Genomic DNA, 21,389 nt, shown 5'->3' on the forward strand with positions numbered 1-21,389 from the left:
CACAACTGCAACAAGGTTGAGATTTGAATCGTACACACATTCTTTCAATGAAGATGGGAACTATTATTGCGTGGTTGCTTTTTCTTGACGAATTCAGTTTAGCTGCGCATTTGGGTCGAATGGCAGCCTGGGAAATGTTTGAATGAAAATAATTTCAACCTTTAATAAATGTATAGCTACAGTCATTGCTTAACCACACTATTCTTTTTGTGAACTGAATTATGCTGCAATAAAAGTGAGAAAGGCAAGACCCAAACTGGAAACTATTGTAGCTTGTTCGTAATAGGTAGGTTTATGTGATAAATTTGAACACCTGCTTGAAGCACGTTAGCAAACAAGCTAACCGACGCTAGTGGACCATTGGCAAGTGAGCCAAACGGCTATTCCAACTAGCTAGCGTTATTTTAACTCTTTAGCTAGCTACCAAACTAAATGGAAACATAATATAACTAGTATTCTCCCAAATAAAGTAGCATTTGCTTCGTCCCGCAACGAGCCAGGCAAGTAACGTTCGCAGACAGGCGAGCCAGCTAAAACATAATTGACCAGCTAGCTACTGTGCTAGTTAGCTTGCTAACAATCAACCCTGGATTGTATTTAAGCCTGACATCAATATGTTTAGCTACAATGTGCAACGTATTAGCTAACTTAGATATATATTTTTCTAACTAAGTAGTACTGGTGTAATATCCTTAGACGTGTCTTCTAATATAATGCGTATTCAGATTAATATGTAGTTATTAACTCTGCTGTAACGTTAAGGTGCTTAGGGTGTGCTGCTTGCAGGATGTATGCCGTGTACCGCCAAGCCCACTCCCCCACCGCCATCGAGTTTTCTGTCTACTGCAACTTCATCTCCAACGAGGAGAAGAACCTGGTCGTCGCTGGAACATCTCAGCTTTACGTCTACAGGATCATTCACGATGTGGAGGTAAAGTAGCTTTTAGCCGTGGTCGTCTTTCGTTCCTCAATCACTGATCAAAAGTACAATCAGATAAATAAATTGTAGCTACCGGTCGTGGGGAGTATGTTTTTTCCTTCATGACATCCAGTTTATTTATTTACATATTTGTCTTCATATTTCAGAATGCTTCAAAGACAGACAAATCACCAGGTATGTCCAAAACGGCCTTGCAATCTAGCAACGTTCTGGTGAATGAGCAGCTAATCCCAGACCTGGGGAAAAATCACTATACTATGTTGGAACATTGGTAACATTGTGGGAGGCAACCTGTCTGTCTAGACTCTAGAGAGACTAGTGAACCACACTATGCTATTATTATGTTGTCAGCCTTCCTCAGAAATGCACGTGCCAACGGTAGTCTCTGACGGACTGTTTCTGACATCTGATTTCTTCTTTGACACATTCTTGATCTTTTCCTTGTCCTCTGCAGATGTCAAGAGTCGTAAGGAGAAGCTTGAGCAGGTGGCTTGTTTCTCCCTGTTTGGTAATGTCATGTCCATGGCCTCTGTTCAGCTGGTAGGAGCCAACAGAGATGCTCTCCTGCTCAGCTTCAAAGATGCTAAGGTACCTGAAAGGTCTAGATTGATTGTTTTACTAATCCTAAACTCACAACTGTAATTTTCCAGGTTTCTTTAGCCTACTTATTCTTTATATTTCAATGTTATCAATTACCATGTAGCTGTACGTAGTAGGTGCAAGCAAACTGTCCTAGAAAATGTCTCTGACTGCTGTTTACAGTGTCCTGGTTTTGTTTACTCCAGCTGTCAGTGGTGGAGTATGATCCAGGAACACATGATCTGAAGACTCTCTCGCTTCACTTCTTTGAGGAGCCAGAGCTGAGGGTAAGAGGAAATGAACTGCTTGAAAAACATTCAAAAACATAATCTGCAAATTACTATTAAGATGAGCATATATGCAAAAGTTGTACCTTATTCCATAATTGTTCTATCTCCAGGATGGGTTTGTCCAGAACCTGCACATCCCCATGGTCCGTGTGGACCCAGAGAACCGCTGTGCTGTGATGCTGGTGTATGGCACCCAGCTGGTGGTGCTGCCATTCAGAAAGGACACGCTTACTGACGAACAGGAGGGAGTAGTGGAAGGGTATGTAGACATATTTCATTTCATCGTTTTATTTATTTAGTTAGGATAGACCACTCAGTAACATTTGCCACTGTTTTTCCAGAGAGTCCTAAAATCATAGCACCTCGTAGTGATATTTAGGATACCCATAGAATGCACTCTTGAGTTGTAGTAACTGTTCTTTGAGGGGTTTTGCCTTTGATGATTTCTTATCAGTCATCTTGACTCATGTTTTATCTTACCACTGATTTAAGGCCCAAGTCCAGCTTTCTTCCCAGCTACATCATCGATGTCCGTGAGCTGGATGAGAAGCTTCTGAACATTGTCGATATGAAGTTCCTCCACGGTTACTATGAACCCACACTGCTCATCTTGTATGAGCCCAACCAGACGTGGCCTGGGTCAGTACACCACAACGGCACCTGTCTTCCTCTCTGTTCTGTCTGTCTGTCTGAGACCGCCCCCCCTAAACAAAAGTCTGAGTTAACATGAAGAAGGCTAGGAACTTAGTCATATCTTGTTCAGACCTGTTTATGACTGGTAATATTGTGGTGTGCAGCTCTAGTCTGACCATGTCCTCCTCCTCCAGGCGTGTAGCAGTGAGACAGGACACCTGCAGTATCGTAGCCATCTCTCTCAACATCATGCAGAAGGTTCACCCTGTCATCTGGTCCCTCAGCAACCTGCCCTTTGACTGCACACAGGTCATGGCTGTGCCCAAGCCCATTGGTAATCACTCACTCCATTTATGGGTTCTTATATTCTGAGTTACATATGAAGAGACTTGTATGATCAGTTTCTAGATAATATCATGACTCAGATTGTGAATTTATTCCCATTGTTTCTAGGTGGTGTGGTGGTGTTTGCTGTCAACTCCCTTTTATACCTCAACCAGAGTGTTCCTCCATATGGAGTGTCACTCAACACACAGACCACTGGGACCACCGCCTTCCCCCTGCGTAAGTACTGACAGGACAATAGCACACATACATCAGTGTTCTCAAGCTCACCCTGCATATAGAAAAGAAAGCCACTTAGCCTATTTAATATTCCTAAGACATTTATACCATGCCTAGGGAAGTAATTTGGTAACACTTACACTGCAATATATCTGCAGATATAAAGCGTTATAACATGTTGTAAGCATGTAAGAGCCTTTATGTATTCTAATAAGGCTGATAAATCATGTGTGTTGGTGTTTCAGGTATACAGGAGGAGGTGAAGATCACACTAGATTGTTCCCAGTCCACCTTCATCGGCTCTGATAAGATGGTCATCTCTCTAAAGGGAGGAGAGATGTGAGTAGAGCCCACAACAGTTGTGATGGAATAGAGCCCACAACAGTTGTGATGGAATAGAGCCCATAACAGTTGTGATGGAATTAGCTATGTATGCTGAACAAAATAATTAACGCAACGTGCAAAAATTTCAATGGTTTTACTGAGTTGCAGTTCATATAAGGAAATTAGTCAATTAACATAAATAAATTAGGCCCTATTGTGTTGTGTGACACAACTGCACATTTTAGAGTGGCCTTTTATTGTCCCAGCACAAGGTGCACCTGTGAAATGATCATGCTGTTTAATCAGCTTTTTGATATGCCACACCTGTCAGGTGGATGGATTGTCTTGGCAAAGGAGAAATGTTCACTAATGGATGAAAACACATTTGTGCACAATTTGAGAGAAATAAGCTTTTTGTGCATATGGAACATTTCTGGGATCTTTTTTTCCAGTTCATGGGACCAACACTTTACATGTTGCGTTTTTGATATTTTTGTTCAGTGTATATTTATTAGCCATAACTGCTTTATTAGACCGTGTTAAAGCAATTTTTTGTTCCCTCAAATTGGTGTGGCATAGTAGCAATAACTGCATTGTGTAGCAACAGCTAGAATGGCATTGTATTTTTTTCATAACCTTGTAAGAGTCAGCTTTGACTGCCTGTCTTCTCTCCTCAGCTATGTGTTGACCCTGATCACTGATGGCATGAGAAGTGTCCGGGCCTTCCACTTTGACAAGGCTGCTGCCAGCGTCCTCACCACATGTGTAAGTAGGATACAGTAGCTGGGAAGAGAGAGAGAGTTGTTGGCATAGAAGGGATGATATATACACACTCAGACTCACTTAGGTTTGAAGAATGCTGTGCAGTGCTATTCTCAGTCAGCTGTCAATGGTTAGCCAAGAGAGAACTGGTCATAGAGGAGCTATGGAAGTATAGAGGTTCCCCACCCCTCGCCCCTGTCTCTTCTCCTCGCCCCTGTCTCTTAATATAATAAATAATATAATATATGCCATTTAGCAGACGCTTTTATCCAAAGCGACTTACAGTCATGTGTGCATACATTCTACGTATGGGTGGTCCCGGGGATCGAACCCACTACCCTGGCGTTACAAGCGCCATGCTCTACCAACTGAGCTACAGAAGGACCACTTCTCCTCGCCCCTGTCTCTTCTCCTCGCTCCTGTCTCTTCTCCTCGCCCCTGTCTCTTCTCCTCGCCCCTGTCTCTTCTCCTCGCCCCTGTCTCTTCTCCTCGCCCCTGTCTCTTCTCCTCGCCCCTGTCTCTTCCTCCTCGCCCCTGTCTCTCCTCCTCGCCCCTGTCTCTCCTCCTCGCCCCTGTCTCTTCTCATCCTCCTCGCCCCTGTCTCTTCTCCTCCCCAGATGATGACCATGGAGCCTGGGTATCTGTTCCTGGGGTCTCGGCTGGGAAACAGCCTCTTGTTGAAATACACAGAGAAGTACCAGGAGAATCCAGAGAAACCACCAGTGGAGGAGGACAAAGGGAAGGAAGAGGAGACCGATGAGGAGAAGCAGGTGAGTTGGTTTGATTTTAGCTCCTATGTAGATATTCTCCTCAGTCTGGTCCCTGTGGCATATTGCTGTGAGTGATTCTGTCAAAAATGTAAAGATTCCGGAGATTTTTGATTCTAGCCAAGGCAAAGTTGATCAAATTGAGCATCAAAATGTAGCCAGTTGTAAATGTCGCCAAAAGAGGATGTTTCAAAAACAAGTAGCGGTCGCTGCCCTTCTTCTGTGCTCGTGTTCCACGTATAAACAGATTTTTAGCACTGACTGGTCTTTGACTAGCAGATGTGGAAATATGCCACTTAATATGTGATGATGTCGCATATTATAGTTCACCCCTGAAAAAACAAGGTGTTTTGTCACACATACTGGATAGGTGCAGTGAAATGTGTTGTTTTACAGTGTCAGCCATTGTAGTACAGTGGCCCTGGAGCAAATCAAAGTTAAGTGCTTTGCTCAAGGGCACATCGACAGGTAAAAAAATCCGTCACTGGTGTTCGAGCCAGTGTTCTTTCAGTTGCTAGTCCAACGATCTAACCGCTAGGCTACCTACCGGCCCAGTGTCCATTTTGTAAACAGAAATGCTAAATGAGTTGCTGATACACATTTCTATGTCTGTATTCTGATATAAATTTCAGAATTAACTTGAATTTGATCATTCCAGGAGGAACCTCCCAGTAAAAAGAAGAGAATTGATTCCTCTACCAACTTGACAGGTATTTGGACAGCTGTTGTATTTTATTTATTTTACTAGGCAAGTCAGTTAAGAACAAATTCTTATTTGTAATGATTGCCTAGGAACAGGGGGTTTAATTGCCTTGTTCAGGGCAGAACGACAGATTTTTACCTTGTCAGCTCGGGGATTCGATCTAGCAACCTTTCGGTTACTGGCCCAACGCTCTAACCACTAGGCTATGTATTACAATGTCTTGGTTGTGTCTTGCATATTACCCTTTACATATGTATGGAACTAACTGAGGGGATATGGTCACCTATAATGTTCTTATATTTCTAAATAATATGTTTCCTCCCATGTCCTCTATCCAGCTGGTAAGAACCAACTGCCTGATGAGGTGGATGAAATTGAGGTGTACGGGAGCGAAGTGGCATCTGGTACTCAGTTGGCCACCTACTCCTTTGAGGTAGGACCCCTTGTTACCCCAGTAGAAGCTTTATCAGTTCATTATTCATATTCTAGTCTTGATTATTGCAGTCTTTACAATATGGTTTTCCTATATTTTCCTCCAGGTGTGTGACAGCATATTGAACATCGGACCATGTGCTGGTGCGTCCATGGGGGAGCCAGCCTTCCTCTCCGAAGAGGTACTTTTAATTCACAAAAGAGGTTTCTAACCTCCAGTCATGATGTCCATCATGGTTGTTGTATTTGTGAAAGCACTGATTTAATATCCAATACCTGTACCAAGTTATTTTCTCAAGCCTTTGCTATGCTAACAGTAAGATGCACTAAGACTTGTCTCTGGTGTTTCTGTGTCCACAGTTCCAGACCAACCCAGAGCCTGACCTGGAGATAGTGGTGTGTTCTGGCTTTGGGAAGAACGGGGGTCTATCTGTGCTTCAGGTAAATACTCTCCTCAACTGTTCTGTATTTCTGTGCATGTGTGTGGCTGCACTGTGCTAAGACCTGTGGTGGTGAGGCCTATCTACCTCAGGTTCAGTGACTGTGCTACAGAGAAAGACCACTGATTGTTTGTGGCGCATTAGAAGTAACTGCCGGAAAACAATGTGAAGAGCTGCTATTTTCAGAGTCAGCTATAGGAGTTGATGATTCAATTTTTCCATCTGGCCATTGTTCTGCGACTATTGATGACTGTTTTGTGTGGCCCCTTCCAGAGGAGCATCCGTCCCCAGGTGGTCACCACCTTTGAGCTGCCAGGTTGCCATGACATGTGGACTGTCATCCCCAATGAGATGAAGGAGAAAGGCAAGAAGAAAGACACGCCTCCTGCAACGGAGGAAGGGGGTGAGACCCATGAGGAAGAGGAGGCAGAGGAGAATCTGGAGCCTGCACCAGTGGAGGGCGACAAGAAAAAACATGGCTTCCTGATTCTCAGCAGAGAGGACTCCACCATGGTACACCTCCCACCTCATCTCTACACAGTACAGTACACACTGCACCCCTAGACACACTCCGCTCTACACAGCAGTCTGACAGGGAGCTTTTTCCTCCACTACGGAGCTCAAGCATGTTTAGATTGAGTGTGTAATGTTGATTAAGGGTAATGATTGAGGTCTATTGAAGGTAACTGGAACCCCTCCTGTGTGGTTCTCTAGATCCTGCAGACGGGCCAGGAGATCATGGAGCTGGACACCAGTGGTTTCGCCACCCAGGGGCCCACTGTGTTCGCTGGGAACATCGGAGACAACAAATACATCATCCAGGTCTCCCCCATGGGTATACGGCTACTGGAAGGAGGTAGAGAGATCTGTCCAATAAAATAATCCCTAATACTCTGTGTCGCTACCTCTCACTTGTACTCTTTCACAGACTGGAAAGCACTTTGTGACAACTGTTGCTGTAAAAATGGTTTCAGAAGTACATTTGATTGATTGACGTTCCTTCCAGTGACGCAGCTGCACTTCATCCCGGTGGACCTGGGTTCTCCCATAGTGCAGTGCTCCGTAGCGGACCCCTATGTGGTCATCATGACGGCAGAGGGAGTGGTCACCATGTTCGTCCTGAAGACCGACTCCTACATGGGCAAGACCCACCGGCTGGCCCTGCAGAAACCACAGATAGCTGCTGTGAGTCACGGTCATATCCTGTTCTGTACAACTAAGCCAGGCAGTATTACAACCCGATGAATGAGTGAAAAACCGGTGACTCTCTCTGTCTCCCCGTGCAGCAACCCCGAGTGATTACGCTGTGTACGTTCCGTGACGTCAGCGGGATGTTCACCACAGAGAACAAGCAGACCTGTCACACCAAGGATCAAGACACCATGTTCAACAGCCAATCAGAGACTGAGACCATCATGCAGGATCTCAGGTAGGAGCCAATCATATAGAACCTCAGGTAGGATGTTTTTGAATAAAGTAGATTGTTTTGAACTGAAGAATGAAAGATATGCCAGCTGTCCCCATGGACACTGTTTTTGGGCTGCACCTCATTTCTTTAGACAGTGGAAGCACAGTCACCTCAGAGTTTATTAGTACAGCTCTGTCTTCCATGTCTCCTCTTTAGTAACACGGTGGATGATGAGGAGGAGATGTTATATGGAGACTGTAACCCAGCAGGCATCACCCCCACCAAGGACGAGTCCCACCCCGGCTACCGCACCTCTGGGGCCCTGGGTGGGGGGTCCGAGGGGAGGTCTGGACGAGCTGAACCGACACACTGGTGCATGATGGTCCGCGAGAACGGCGTCATGGAGGTTAGGATCAATGTCTCTATTTTATCAGCACAATTTTAGTAATAGCTGTATCAATACACTTTTTATATTGTATCATAATCACTTTGTTGACTTAATTTACATAGCTGTTACAATTCTAATACTGTTTAATGCCAACATTTATACTATGGTGCCATTTAGAGGTTGGATAAAAGCCTGGGGACTTTAAACTTGTGTTCAGAAATTCACAAGAACTCAGTGGCCATAGCAATGAGTGTCACCACAACCGACAGGTGAACATTTTCTACAGGACAGAGCTAATAGTAAAACAACTTCCTCCTGTTCTCTAGATCTACCAGCTACCTGACTGGAGACTGGTGTTCCTGGTCAAGAACTTCCCTGTTGGCCAGAGAGTGTTGGTTGACAGCTCCGCCGGCCAATCAGCAGCCCAGGGGGAAGGGAAAAAGGAGGAAGTGACACGACAGGGAGAGATCCCATTGGTCAAAGAAGTGGCCCTGGTGTCGCTCGGCAACAACCACTGCAGACCCTACCTCCTGGTGAGTTTTCAGTACAGGTATTAAAGTAGAATGACAACACCAGAATATGTAGCAGTGGTACTTTGGGAAATTACTTTAGATAGAGCTGAGGTTTTATGTTGCGTTTCTTTCCCAGGTCCATGTTGAACAGGAGCTTCTGATCTATGAAGCATTCCCATATGACCAGCAGCAGGCTCAGAGCAACCTGAAGGTCCGCTTCAAGAAGGTAAGAAGAGCAAGGCCATTGGACAAGCTTTTTAGGACTAGGCTTAATCTGTGTCTAGGAAACCAGTCTTAAAATGCCCATTCAACACTGATAATTTATGTCTTCCAACTGTTCTCCTGACTCTTATCAGATGCCCCACAACATCAACTTCCGGGAGAAGAAGTCGAAGGTGAAGAAAGATAAGAAGGCTGAAGGTCAGGCTGGTCCCAGCGAAGAGGGGCCAGCGGTGGTCAAAGGTCGTGTGGCCAGGTTCAGATACTTTGAGGACATCTCCGGTTACTCTGGGGTAAGAGGTTCTCTTCCTACAGGACTATATCTACATCATGGGTAACGAAGGGTACGCTTTTAGATACTCAGGTTCCCTGCCGGATACATCTTGAAAAAGACGTACTGCTGTCTGCACAGACTTTATATATCTATACTGTAGTTCTGTAGGTTCTCATGATGTTTCCTTGTTTGTGTGTCAGGTGTTCATCTGTGGCCCCTCCCCTCACTGGATGCTGGTGACATCACGAGGGGCGTTGAGGCTCCACCCCATGACAATCGATGGACCAATCGAGTCCTTCTCCCCCTTCCACAACATCAACTGTCCCAAAGGCTTCCTCTACTTCAATAAGCAGGGTGAGCTGAGGATCAGTGTTCTACCCACGTACCTGTCGTATGACGCCCCCTGGCCAGTCAGGAAGATTCCTCTGAGGTGCACGGTTCACTATGTGTCGTACCATGTGGAGTCCAAGGTGTATGCAGTGTGCACCAGCGTGAAGGACCCCTGCACTCGCATCCCCAGAATGACCGGAGAGGAGAAGGAATTTGAGACCATAGACAGAGGTGGGACCAGTATATGCATTAGTCTCCATGACGTGCACATCACTTTCTCATTTGTTTAATACTTCGCTCATTCTTCCGCCATTAAAATTCCTTTGTGTTGTGTGTCTCTTCAGACGAGCGCTACATTCCTCCTCAGCAGGAGAATTTCTCCATTCAGCTCATATCTCCTGTCAGCTGGGAGGCCATCCCTAACACACGGTAACAACTGTAGCTACTGCAGCGCGGCCTCTAACATGAGGGATGTTCATTATAGAGCTGATGCATATTGATATAGATATCTTTTATATTTAAGCATCTAGGGCGTATTAGTGGGTGTCTGTTCTGACCTCCCTCTCTCTGATATTGGTCAGAATTGACCTGGAGGAGTGGGAACATGTGACGTGTATGAAGACTGTGGCGTTGAGGAGTCAAGAGACGGTGTCTGGGCTGAAGGGATACATAGCTGCTGGTACTTGTCTCATGCAGGGGGAGGAGGTCACCTGTAGGGGCCGGGTGAGTCACCAAAACTACTCTGACTACTGACTAGAGTCAGGAATATATTTTGGGCCCTAGTTATGTGCTGTAAGTTATAGTCTAAAGTAGGGTCCAGAGTTTGTCCTAGTCAGGAAACTCAGGACCTATTATGGAGTCCGACAGACAGATGATGCCTTTTGAAATCATGATGTTGATTTTAGTGTGGACTTATTTCTCTCTACTGTTGTTCAGATACTGATCCTGGATGTGATTGAGGTTGTCCCGGAACCTGGTCAGCCCCTGACGAAGAACAAATTCAAGGTTCTGTATGAGAAGGAGCAGAAGGGACCGGTCACAGCTCTGTGTCACTGCAGTGGATACTTGGTCTCTGCCATCGGACAGAAGGTGACAGACCCACCTCTGATTATATCGCTACAAATATCCCAATCTAGATCTATTTCCCACCCACCTCTCAATATAATTCTGTTCCGATTGACACTGTTTTCATTGTGTGGCCACCATGTTGCACTTGAGTGTATTTTTTATATTGAATTAGCCATTTATTATAAGAACTGGTCAGAAAGCCCTTTTAAGGAGCACAAATACAGTATGTCAACCATCTCTCCTGTAACCCTGAGACAAAGTCCTGGTTGTGATCGATGCATCTGTCTATTCTCCTCTCTGTCTAGATTTTTCTGTGGAGTCTGAAGGACAACGACCTGACAGGCATGGCCTTCATTGACACCCAGCTTTACATCCACCAGATGTTTAGCATCAAGAACTTTATTGTGGCAGCTGACGTCATGAAGAGCATCTCTCTGCTCAGATACCAGCCTGAGAGTAAGACTCTTTCGCTAATTAGCAGGGTAAGACAGCAAGGCTACAGGACTACTTAAGTAATAACACAGGGGAGATGTCAAACTAACTTCAAAGTATTGTGTTTAAGTGGCACGTGATTTACCATCTTCTGACTCTGATGATCATTCTCTGAGTGGTTTTGTTCTATGTTAGTTTGTTGTTTATGGATTTAACTGTACATCCCCGATGAGGGTTCTGAACATGGATGAAAGAAAGCACCGTCTTTGTTCCCCTGTGGGATCCCAGCGTTTTTGTGTGTGTCGAGTTTATCTTCCAGAGAGCAGTGCTGTGCTGGAGGGGATGATTAAATGATCAGGGCCGTTCTTCATGCCAGTGTTCTGAGTCTTAAGGGACTCTTACATTTACATTTAAGTCATTTAGCAGACGCTCTTATCCAGAGCGACTTACAAATTACAGACTCTTCTCTTAATGCAGGGTTCCTCATTAGGCTAAATTCGGCCCATGGGTGATTTGATCTGTGTACTACTCCTGTGAAGGGAGTAGAACACAGCGTTGTACCAGATCTTCAGTTTCTTGGCAATTTCTCGCATGGAATAGCCTTCATTTCTCAGAACAAGAATAGACTGAGTTTCAGAAGAAAGTTATTTGTTTCTGGCCATTTTGAGCCTGTAATCGAACCCAGATACTCAACGAGTCTAAAGAAGGCCAGTTTTATTGCTTCTTTTAATTAGAACAGTTTTCAGCTATGCTAACAATTGCAAAAGGGTTTTCTAATGATCAATTAGCCTTTTAAAATGATAAACTTGGATGAGCTAACACAACGTGCCATTGGACCACATGAGTGATTGTTGCTGATAATGGGCCTCTGTACGCCTATGTAGATATTCCATTTGAAAAATCTGCCGTTTCCAGCTACAATGGTCATTTAAAACATTAACAATGTCTACACTGTATTTCTGATCAATTGGATGTTAATGGACAATTTCTTTTGCTTTAATTTCAAAAACAAGGACACTAAGTGACCCCAAAATTTTGAATGGTTGTGTGTATATATATATATTACATGTTTGTTTTTGGAAGACTGTTAAATCACCAGGAAATGAGCTTAGTGATTTTAATCTAGGAAATCCTTTTCCAAGTATTCTCACTTATATAGAGGCATATCTGATCATATCCCAATGTAATCGAGGTTAGAAATGATTCTGTTTTTGTCAAAAATCTGTTTTGGATTCTTGTGGTCAATTTGTTATGTACAAATGATTTAACTACTGTATGTTCCGGTCTCCCGACCGAGGAAAAATCAGCCCACGGCTAAATGTAATTTGGGACCCCTGTCTTAATGGTTTTGTTTCTGTGTTTGGTTCCCTAGGACGCCAAGCCTCTGGAAGTCTACAGTGTAGAGTTTATGGTGGATAACAACCAGCTGGGATTCTTGGGTAAGGTTTATATAACTTTGGTAGTTAGCCTGGTAGTGTTATCCTGGTTAACTCTTTGGATGGAGCCTATATATGCCTCGACCTCTCAAAGTAAACTTATTTTCTGTTTCAGTGTCCGACCGAGATCAGAACATATCAGTGTACATGTATCTGCCTGAAGGTAAGTGATAACGTAAACTGGGTAATACTGTCCCACAAACATCACAATATCAAATAAAGGCCGAGGTCATGTGTGATGACAAACTACAGCTCCACCATGTCATGATCACATAACTGGTACTTTGCGTCCTGCTGTAGCTAAGGAGAGTTTCGGGGGCATGCGTCTGCTGAGGAGGGCAGACTTCAACGTGGGAGCTCATGTCAACGCCTTCTGGAGGATGCCCTGTCGAGGGGCACTGGACACAGCCACCAAAAAGACCCTGGCCTGGGACAACAAGCACATCACATGGTTTGGTAGGACACAATTTTGACTTTGAGATTTTGTATTGACCGACACGGTAGAAGAAGCTGTGAAGGGTTGTCTGTTTAAAATCTTGCTTCAGTTGGCCTGATCAAATGCTCCTCCTGGTATGTTCTCAGAAGGATGAACATGATTTTGTCAGTAGTAATTCTTAGTAGTAATTCTTCTCCTCTTCCCTCCCTACAGCCACTCTGGATGGCGGCATCGGGTTGCTGCTACCCATGCAGGAGAAGACCTACCGCAGATTGCTGATGTTGCAGAATGCTCTCACCACCATGCTGCCACACCACGCCGGGTTAAACCCCAAGGCATTCAGGTAACTTACCACACATCACTGATAACTGTTATGGTAATCATTCTCTCCATGCCACTAAAGTAGGTAACGCTTAAATGCTTTCAATTTGCTTTTTATTTTTTGGGATCTTGTCCTTCAGGATGTTGCATGCTGACCGACGGCAGCTCCAGAACGCGGTGCGGAACATTCTGGATGGAGAGCTGCTCAACAAGTACCTGTACCTCAGCACCATGGAGCGCAGTGAGCTGGCCAAGAAGATTGGCACCACCTCTGATATAGTGAGTATTATTAGTTCTCTACAAAACTAGCATCTTAATGTATCGAACCCATCTTATTCATGGTCCAAATCACAATTAGTTATGAGATGTTTGAATAAAGTATTTCTTTCCGTTTCAGATCTTGGATGATCTCCTTGAGGTTGACAGGGTGACTGCTCATTTCTGAGAGCAGCATCCTTGACTACGTGTGATCTTCCATCGGAAAATGCTTTTTGGTATCTGTTCTGTATGGAAACTTCTGCTTTTAATCAATTTTGTTCAGTCATAAGGAGTTCGTAAACATGTTTCTCAGAATATTTTGTAAGTAAACTTTATTAAAAAAAGTGGGATTGTACACTGCTTTAATCAGCTTGGTCTTTTAGGTTCAAATAATTTGAGATCTGCACCTGTAACATGCAAATCTATCATGGACATCAATGCATTATTTACAAGAGAAAGAATTCCAAGGGGAGGTAGGGCACTTCATTTAAAGTAGAATACAATTTAAAGATTTCTTCAGCAGCATTCGTTTTTGCAGTTAGGTGGGTGCTTGAGTGATAACCAAATAGTTCCAAAAGTAATCTCAGCATCTATAAGCCCTATTATCCAGGTAATGCAACAAGATTTAAAAATCTGGAATATTGTGACTAAACATGTGCTATTAATAAGATTTGATGAGAAGGCTGACTTCTCATTCAAGTCAGATTGCAACAGCAAGAATCTTGGCTAAAAGGAATCACTTCATGTTTTGTTTACCTACACATACTGCAATCATTCATCCCCAGTGAACGAGGTCAAATAAACCACCAAAAGAAATGGTTCTACATTTGTAATCATTAAATTGTGTTCTTGTCATGCCAGTTGACATTCCTTGGAGGCATTGAGACAGTGCTCCTCAATACCATGACTCCTGGCAAGTCAAGTCTTTGGCTTGGAACTGTGTTTGGTGCTTTTTCCCCTGTCTTAAGACAAGTCCAAAAAATATTTTGAAGTCTACACATTCTGCCAAAGCAGATTTGGCATGTACTGTAGATGTGTCAAATGTATAGCACCATTGTAGCAGCCCAACTGACAACTATCATTAAACTACTTAGTTATCTTCCTGTCAAACGGGGTGCATTTCTTGAGCTTTAATCAGGAGTCAGTCTCAGGTATGCAGCTGAGGTCAGGGTCTCAACCTCTACTTCAGGTATTGGTCGACTTCCTCATCCAGCGATATGAGGTTAAAGTAAGACAACAGGTATAGCAGGTATCGTGTCAGACGCATCGTCGCCATTTCTGACCTGGGAAGAAAATGATTGTTTTAGGCTATCTTGTAGGAACAAAAAATGCTGATGTATTTTGGGTAATGCCTGGAGCAAGACCTACCCAGTTGGGTCTACTGCTATGCATTCAGTGACCAGTTTATTAGGTACAGACAATAGTTTGCTCCTACAGACAGTGAGTCACGTGGCTGTGGCTTGCTATATAAAAGCAGGCAGACAGTTACTGTTAGTGGGCAAAGTGTGTGACCGAGTGTGGTATGATCAGTGCCAGGGATACCGGATCCAGCATCTCTGAAGTTGCCAGGCCTCCTTGGCTTTTCACGCACAACATTGGGAAACCCTGCCCTAGACAAACTCAGTCCTCAGGTCCCTAAGGGCTGCATGTTTTGGATTTTGCCCCAACACTACACTGCTGATTCAAATGATCAAAGCTTGATTATTTGAAATCAGATGTGTAGTGCTAGGGCAAAAACCAGAACGTGCACACTCCCTGGAGTCCTGAGGACCGAGTACGGGGAAACTCTGGTCTAGCTAGGGTTTACAGAGAATGGTGCGAGAAACAAAACATCCAGTCAGCGGCAGTTCTGTGGGCAAAAAAAATAGCTTGAGAGGTCGAAGGAGAACGGCAGGAATTGTGAATTGGTTCTTGTCACACTGCAGCAGAGGACCACACCAGGTTCTACTCCTATCAGCTACAAACAAGAAGCAGCTCCAGTGGGCACGACCTCACTGGACAATTGAGGAGTGGAAAAACATTGCCTGGTCTGACAAGTCCCGGTTCCTGTTGCTTCAGGATTTGGCATAGGCAGCATGAGTCTTTGGCCCCATCCTGCCTGGTGTCAACGGTACAGGCTGGTGGGGAATGTTTTCCTGGCACACGTTAGATCCTTTGATCCCAATTGAGCAATGTTTTCATGCCCCTGAAGAATACAGGGAGAGCTGGAGGCAAAGCGTGTTGACACTTGCGCTCTTAGATACAGTGCGGGTAGGCTACTCTACATTATGGAATTACGGACAAATGCGAGAATATTGGGATGTCAAACTGCAGTCAAGCATCATGTCATCAGAATAAGACCCTCAATATTTATAGGAAAGGAGCATCAAGAACACTGTGCACTTTCACCACACTGATATTAATAAGTTCTCATCTGTAGCCTAAAACTGCATGCTTTCCCCGGTCATAGTGGGAAGACCACACTATCACACGAGACTCCAAGTTTACTTCGATATGTTATATTTGCGCAAAAAGGCATTTCTCACATAATTAATCTTACCATCAGCATTCATAGAATTGTACGGAAACTTCCCGTTTCCATCACAGCTGTCATGATTATACATTTTTTATACAGTATGATTTTACTCAAACTGGATGGAAACGTGGTTACTGAGTGTACAGTGTTGAGGATAATTCGTTACCTCAGGGCATACTCGAATTTGAGGCTCTCCCAGGAGGTCCACACCCATCGGAACACCCTGAACCTGGGAAGAACTCCCGGCCTCTCTGCCCAGAGCCGCCCCCAGCCTTGCACAGCGCTGGAGACAGGACAACAGGTTAGTAAGTATCTACAACTGCTACTATTTGAAACAGTCGTCTGTTCGCCTCTTTAAGCCATGACAGTGTCTGTCTACCGGAGCTCCCAGCCTGATACGACTAACCTCTTGGCCATGACACAGTATCTGTCTACCGGAGCTCCCAGCCTGATACGACTAACCTCTTGGCCATGACACAGTATCTGTCTACCGGAGCTCCCAGCCTGATACGACTAACCTCTTGGCCATGACACAATATCTGTCTACCGGAGCTCCCAGTGTGATGTTGATGCTGCGGACCGTGTTAATGTTCCTGAACACCAGCAGCATGGGGCGTGGCATGGACTTGAGAACGACCATGATGTTGTCAAAGTGATTGACAGCCATGTCCCTCATATAGGATGTCTCTTCACGACTCAGGATGTTGGACAGGCCCAGCTCCCGCATGTTGATAGGCCGCTGCAGCAGCATCTCACAGAAGATGAAGTAGTCTGATTGGATAGGAATCAGGATATTGTAAGCATGTTATTAGTCTGTGAGACTGGATTTGTTTAAGGCATAGGACTTATGTTTGAAATAATGATATTAGTTGTCCTCTCACCTTTGACCCCCAGGCTGTTGGAGTACCTTTTCATGGCAGTGTCGTCTCTCAGGACTATGGACCGCCACAGTTTACACAGCGCTACCCTGTCACTACAGGGTCAAAGGTTAGGTGATGATATAACATACAAGCTGTACTATTAAAAAAAATGATTGATTACATTGCAAGGTTGTAGGTTCTAAAATGTATCCACACCACTGAGCTGCTTTGGATAAAAGTGTCTGCTAAATGGCTTATGATTATAGTTTAAATCTTACGTTTCACTGAGGTATTCATACAGACCATGATCCAACAGTACCAGCTCTGCCTTCTTGTCTGGACCTCTTCTCACAAGCACTGTAACATGGTACAGAACATGCACTCAAGGTCACCAAGTCCTTTTTAGCAAATATTGTTGAACAGTTAGTTATTTGTTATCAACTTGACATATACAAAGTTATCTGGAAAGAGCTCTTGGAAACTGCCCTGATACAAGTTAGAGTTCAGCAGAAACTGTAAACATGCCCCTGACCTACCGTTTCCAGGGTGAGGGTCAGCGTGAATGAAGCCTGTGTAAAATATCTGCTCTGCAAACGTACGGATCAGCTTGTCAGCAGTCTGAAAAAAACAACTGTTTATATGCTTATCCGAGTACTAACGAGCATCGACAAAGGCTGCTCTACGGTGTCACGATCGGTACTCACATCTTTCAAGCTAAGTCCTTGTCTTTTGATTTCTTTCACATTGTTGATTTTGCAGCCTTCACAGAACTCTGCAGTCAACACTCTCTAAAGAAATGGTCTGTTTATTACAGTACAATAATACAAAAGTGGTCAAAAAGGTATCAAAGGCGTTTAGACAGGCAGCCCAATACTGATTTTCCCCCCACTAATTTATCTTTTGACCAATCAGATCTGAAAAAGAGTGATGTTAAAAGATCAGTCATTGGTCTAAAGACAGTGGGAGAAAAAAAAAAGAATCTGAAATGAGCTGCCTATTTGAACACAGCCATTGTAATTTACAGCAGTGAATAGTTCTGGGTCTCACCTTGCTGGTTTGGTCCCAGTAAACCTTTGGCACGATGACAAATTTGAAGTGTTTCAGTTCCTCTGCACACCTCTCAGAGTTCCTGGCCTCATTCTCAAAGTCCAGCTCCTGAGCCAATGTCCCCTTCAAGTCCTAATATCGTCAGAGAATGCCAACGTTAGGTTAGGGGACCATGTCTATCTAATCATGCTCTGCGAGGTATTATCTGATGTCAAAAAAAGCATTTTCAGCCAAATTAGCAGAAAAGTTTAAGCCCTTACTTTGAGGACCCATCTGAAGCCAAAGCTGGGGTGCATGAACTTTATAACGTCCAAAAGGATCTCCAGAGTCCTGATGTCACCGTCAAACCGATCCCTGAGGTCTATGTACTGCACCTGGAGAAGAGGGAGAGGTTAATATTCAGAATAAGGAGTGATATCTAGCCTGGTTTAACCAAAGTGTTCTGTTTGGTTTAGTCAGGCAAGGTGAAGAGAGTAAATAAATCACACACAGTGAACCATTAACTGTGGCTGAATGTGTTGTACAGTTAACCTGAACCCACTTTGACAGCAACAGGAGTCCCGTCCTGCAGCTCTGCCTTGTGGACCTGAGCCAGACTGGCTGCTGCGATGGGCTCATAGTCAAACTTCTTAAACATCCTGTCTGGAGTAGTGTTGAAGTCCTCTCTGAACAGAGAGTCTACCTGGTAGAACGTGACAGATCATTTCAAGTAAGTGTGTTTCTCAACACTTTTCATTGTAAATGATAAAATTGCCAGCCTCGCATTATGAATGGCCAAGAGCCATTCAAAGCCATGACAACTATAAGCATGGCTCCCCATCACTTTCACTACATATTGCTTCATTAATTACTCAATGTTTGACAAGACAAAAATACTGCAGGTCTTACCTCCTTGTATCTCCTGTTAAGAGCCTTATCCTCCAGGACATGCAGTGTCTTGACGTACTCAGGAGGCAGCAGGTGGTTGAAAGCACACAGTCCCTGTCCAAGTTTAACATATATCCCTCCGTTCTGCACCGCTCCCTCCACCATGCTGTCTGCTGCCCTTTGGTGGCACAATGACATCCCTGCCACGAATGATGAGCTGCTCTGGCAACACAGAGGGGAAGACGGGATTGAACTACAGAGATCGTTTCAGACTCACACCATTGTTTAGCAGACAGAGACAGACACATAGGGCTATCACAATTAATAATGGTCGCGTTCCCCTGCTCAGACGTTGCATGCATCAACCAATGGTTGCGGTGCTGTCAGGCACCAGATCACTATAACATATGTGGTTAGTGGATACTTAAAAATACCAATCCAGACGTTCTAAGATCTGGCATGCGTCAGCAACACCTGGACAGGGGAACAATATGTATTCTGTCAAACTTACCTCGTCCATGCAACGTAACGTCACATTGGAGGTCCACCAATAATCTACTGAGATATAGAGGCCTACATATATAGACCTGTAGGGACAGAGAGAGGGACATGGTTTGAGTAACTCAAAAAGGAAATTACTCAAAATATTTGACCACATGCAAAAAGGATGATGAGACCCACCTACAGAAGCGACCGACTCCCTTCACCAAGATCTTCATCTTCCGTCTCTCTCGAGGTTCCGCAAAGGCGTACTGGACCCCCACCACCGCGGGAACACCCACCGCCACACCCAGAAACATCTTCCTGAACAACCCTCGGCTCTTCCCTGGCCTGAGAGGAGAAGACATAGGCATTTCAGCAACAGTGTGTGTACATTTCTTTCGATGTTGCTTTCTGGAAGGATACAGTGTTTGACTAACTGCTATAAAGTTCTGCTTCCTGCCTAGGTGGTGTTCTTGTACATTAAGCTGACAGACGCTATAGGAACAGGAGCTTGGCCATTGTCTCAGACAAGGTGTAGTTAGTATAGTACCTTTGTGAGCTGAAGGATCTGTACAGTTGTGGATGTGGGTGGGGACATCTTCGCAGCAGGGCCAAATGAGGCCAACACAACCTTAACTACAGAATGACAAAAACACCACTACAATTAGTGTCACTTTGAAGCATCAATTTAAAACTAATCCACTGTTTTTGCTAGTCACTGGGAAACACCATCCCTAGAAATGTAGAGAAAAACAAACTCTGCATGTTACCATGTTAAATTGAATAACATGGAGACTGGTGTTGGGGACTCTGCATCAAGGCCACTCTCCATAGACCAGAACAGGCTGTTGTTTTCCTTAACCATCTAGCACAGGACAAACCGTTTCCAGAGTAGTAGATTTATAGATAGATCCTTTATGTCAGGTCACTGACCACGTGCACACACACACACACACACACACACACACACACACACACACACACACACACACACACACACACACACACACACACACACACACACACACACACACACACACACACACACACACACACACACACGATTACTCATGCTACCCTGTTTCCCATGGCATTGAATAAAACACGTGACAACTTATAAGTAATGGAGGGTAAACTACGATCTCAAAATTAGGGACATCACACGAGCTCTTGATCTCGTTTAGCGAGTTTGTACGTCGACCTCTGATTTTAGTATGGAGGTTATACATTGCATTAGGTTCTACATTGCATCAAATGTCCAAGCGCATTTCCTGTGTGTTAGAGAGTAACGTTAGTTATTGGAACTAGACCAACCCTTGCTGGTAAATAAAAGTGTAACATTAGCAATATACTGTGCAACGTTAACATACAAAGCGCACACATACATTTAACCTAGTCATTATTTATGACATTTAATCCATACATGCATAAACTGTTAAATGTCAGGTGTTGATTTAGAAGGTATGTACAGGCATATTTTAATTTAACGTTACCAAGCAAGGAAAAGATAACATTAAAAAAAAAAACAGTTCAACTCACTGCTTTGAAGGTCTCCCACGCCATGTTCAGCCTATACAGTCACTGTGCTCTCTTCTCACTAATATGTAGTTTAAAAAAATAAAATTGTAAAAAAGTGTAGCCTATTCGAATGCAACTGCCTCCTCCAGTTTCAGATCGTACTTGATTTCCTGAACTGGCTACAAATGATGTAAGGACACATTTGGCACGAAATTGATCACGTGACAAATGGTCCGAATGTGACCGAAGATTCTCCAGTGAAAAGATTCCTCACTTGACTCGCATCGAATTGAATCAACCCAAGCATATACTTTAAAATTACTTTTTGAGTTTAAATCACAAATGTACAGAATAATGCATGTATTTTTGTGGTTGAATCAGAAATGGAGGTTGTAAAAAAAATATTCATTAATGTGGCTAATTACATAACATGTATCAGAAACTATTCAAGTGTGCATTCTCTGCACAACCTTGTTTACAGTCAGGTTTACGGTATTAGATGGTATGCGTATGGTCTGTAGAATCTAAACAATGTTGTTTTCGATGATAACGGCAAAATACCACTGACTCTGCCTTTGACTTG

The 21,389-nt window shown here is 44.0% G+C and overlaps 2 protein-coding genes across 6 annotated transcripts; one reads left to right on the forward strand and one right to left on the reverse strand.

The window, feature by feature from the left end:
- Positions 1 to 147: 147 nt before the first annotated feature.
- LOC124043399 (cleavage and polyadenylation specificity factor subunit 1-like) lies at positions 148 to 13,885 on the forward strand. Of its 5 annotated transcripts, none has more exons than XM_046361976.1 (35): positions 148 to 286; positions 771 to 931; positions 1,087 to 1,114; positions 1,395 to 1,528; positions 1,726 to 1,806; positions 1,920 to 2,068; positions 2,302 to 2,448; positions 2,637 to 2,776; positions 2,896 to 3,006; positions 3,252 to 3,345; positions 4,008 to 4,095; positions 4,710 to 4,862; positions 5,518 to 5,569; positions 5,901 to 5,995; positions 6,102 to 6,176; positions 6,355 to 6,435; positions 6,708 to 6,947; positions 7,149 to 7,290; positions 7,441 to 7,619; positions 7,721 to 7,863; positions 8,059 to 8,248; positions 8,557 to 8,763; positions 8,879 to 8,968; positions 9,099 to 9,254; positions 9,436 to 9,796; positions 9,910 to 9,994; positions 10,147 to 10,288; positions 10,502 to 10,654; positions 10,939 to 11,115; positions 12,438 to 12,504; positions 12,617 to 12,664; positions 12,802 to 12,957; positions 13,151 to 13,280; positions 13,399 to 13,537; positions 13,656 to 13,885. In XM_046361976.1, exons 2-35 carry the CDS (start codon positions 788 to 790, stop codon positions 13,701 to 13,703), a joined length of 4,425 nt encoding a protein of 1,474 aa, XP_046217932.1. In that variant the 5' UTR covers positions 148 to 286; positions 771 to 787; the 3' UTR covers positions 13,704 to 13,885. The 5 variants fall into 5 exon arrangements, with proteins under 5 accessions (XP_046217932.1, XP_046217930.1, XP_046217931.1 ...); XM_046361974.1 differs by having other exon boundaries at positions 149 to 286; positions 763 to 931; XM_046361975.1 differs by having other exon boundaries at positions 154 to 286; positions 787 to 931.
- On the reverse strand, positions 13,822 to 20,999 carry LOC124043401 (uncharacterized aarF domain-containing protein kinase 5-like). The gene is made up of 15 exons (XM_046361982.1): positions 20,828 to 20,999; positions 19,839 to 19,924; positions 19,487 to 19,636; positions 19,317 to 19,392; positions 18,827 to 19,027; positions 18,480 to 18,620; positions 18,199 to 18,312; positions 17,939 to 18,070; positions 17,596 to 17,679; positions 17,428 to 17,509; positions 17,170 to 17,248; positions 16,913 to 17,004; positions 16,550 to 16,802; positions 16,198 to 16,314; positions 13,822 to 14,799 (listed from the first exon to the last, which is right to left on the reverse strand). The coding sequence occupies exons 1-15, from the start codon at positions 20,849 to 20,851 to the stop codon at positions 14,697 to 14,699; spliced, it is 1,734 nt and encodes a 577-aa protein (XP_046217938.1). The 5' UTR covers positions 20,852 to 20,999; the 3' UTR covers positions 13,822 to 14,696.
- Between the last annotated feature and the right edge of the window lie 390 nt (positions 21,000 to 21,389).

Source organism: Oncorhynchus gorbuscha, linkage group LG09 (genome assembly GCF_021184085.1).
Source record: "Oncorhynchus gorbuscha isolate QuinsamMale2020 ecotype Even-year linkage group LG09, OgorEven_v1.0, whole genome shotgun sequence".
In the NCBI taxonomy this organism is placed as follows: Eukaryota; Metazoa; Chordata; class Actinopteri; order Salmoniformes; family Salmonidae; genus Oncorhynchus; species Oncorhynchus gorbuscha.

What these genes read in the sequence shown, in the direction of transcription:
- LOC124043399 (XM_046361976.1), top strand. Translation starts at nt 788, where the DNA reads ATGTATGCCGTGTACCGCCAAGCCCACTCCCCCACCGCCATCGAGTTT. An exon ending in AAAGACAGACAAATCACCAG is followed by an intron (nt 1,115 to 1,394) that starts GTATGTCCAAAA and finishes TGTCCTCTGCAG; the next exon opens with ATGTCAAGAGTCGTAAGGAG. An exon ending in TTAAACCCCAAGGCATTCAG is followed by an intron (nt 13,281 to 13,398) that starts GTAACTTACCAC and finishes CTTGTCCTTCAG; the next exon opens with GATGTTGCATGCTGACCGAC.
- LOC124043401 (XM_046361982.1), bottom strand. Translation starts at nt 20,851, where the DNA reads ATGGCGTGGGAGACCTTCAAAGCA. An exon ending in TGACCCTCACCCTGGAAACG is followed by an intron (nt 17,249 to 17,427) that starts GTAGGTCAGGGG and finishes ACCATGTTACAG; the next exon opens with TGCTTGTGAGAAGAGGTCCA. An exon ending in CAACAGCCTGGGGGTCAAAG is followed by an intron (nt 16,803 to 16,912) that starts GTGAGAGGACAA and finishes CTATCCAATCAG; the next exon opens with ACTACTTCATCTTCTGTGAG.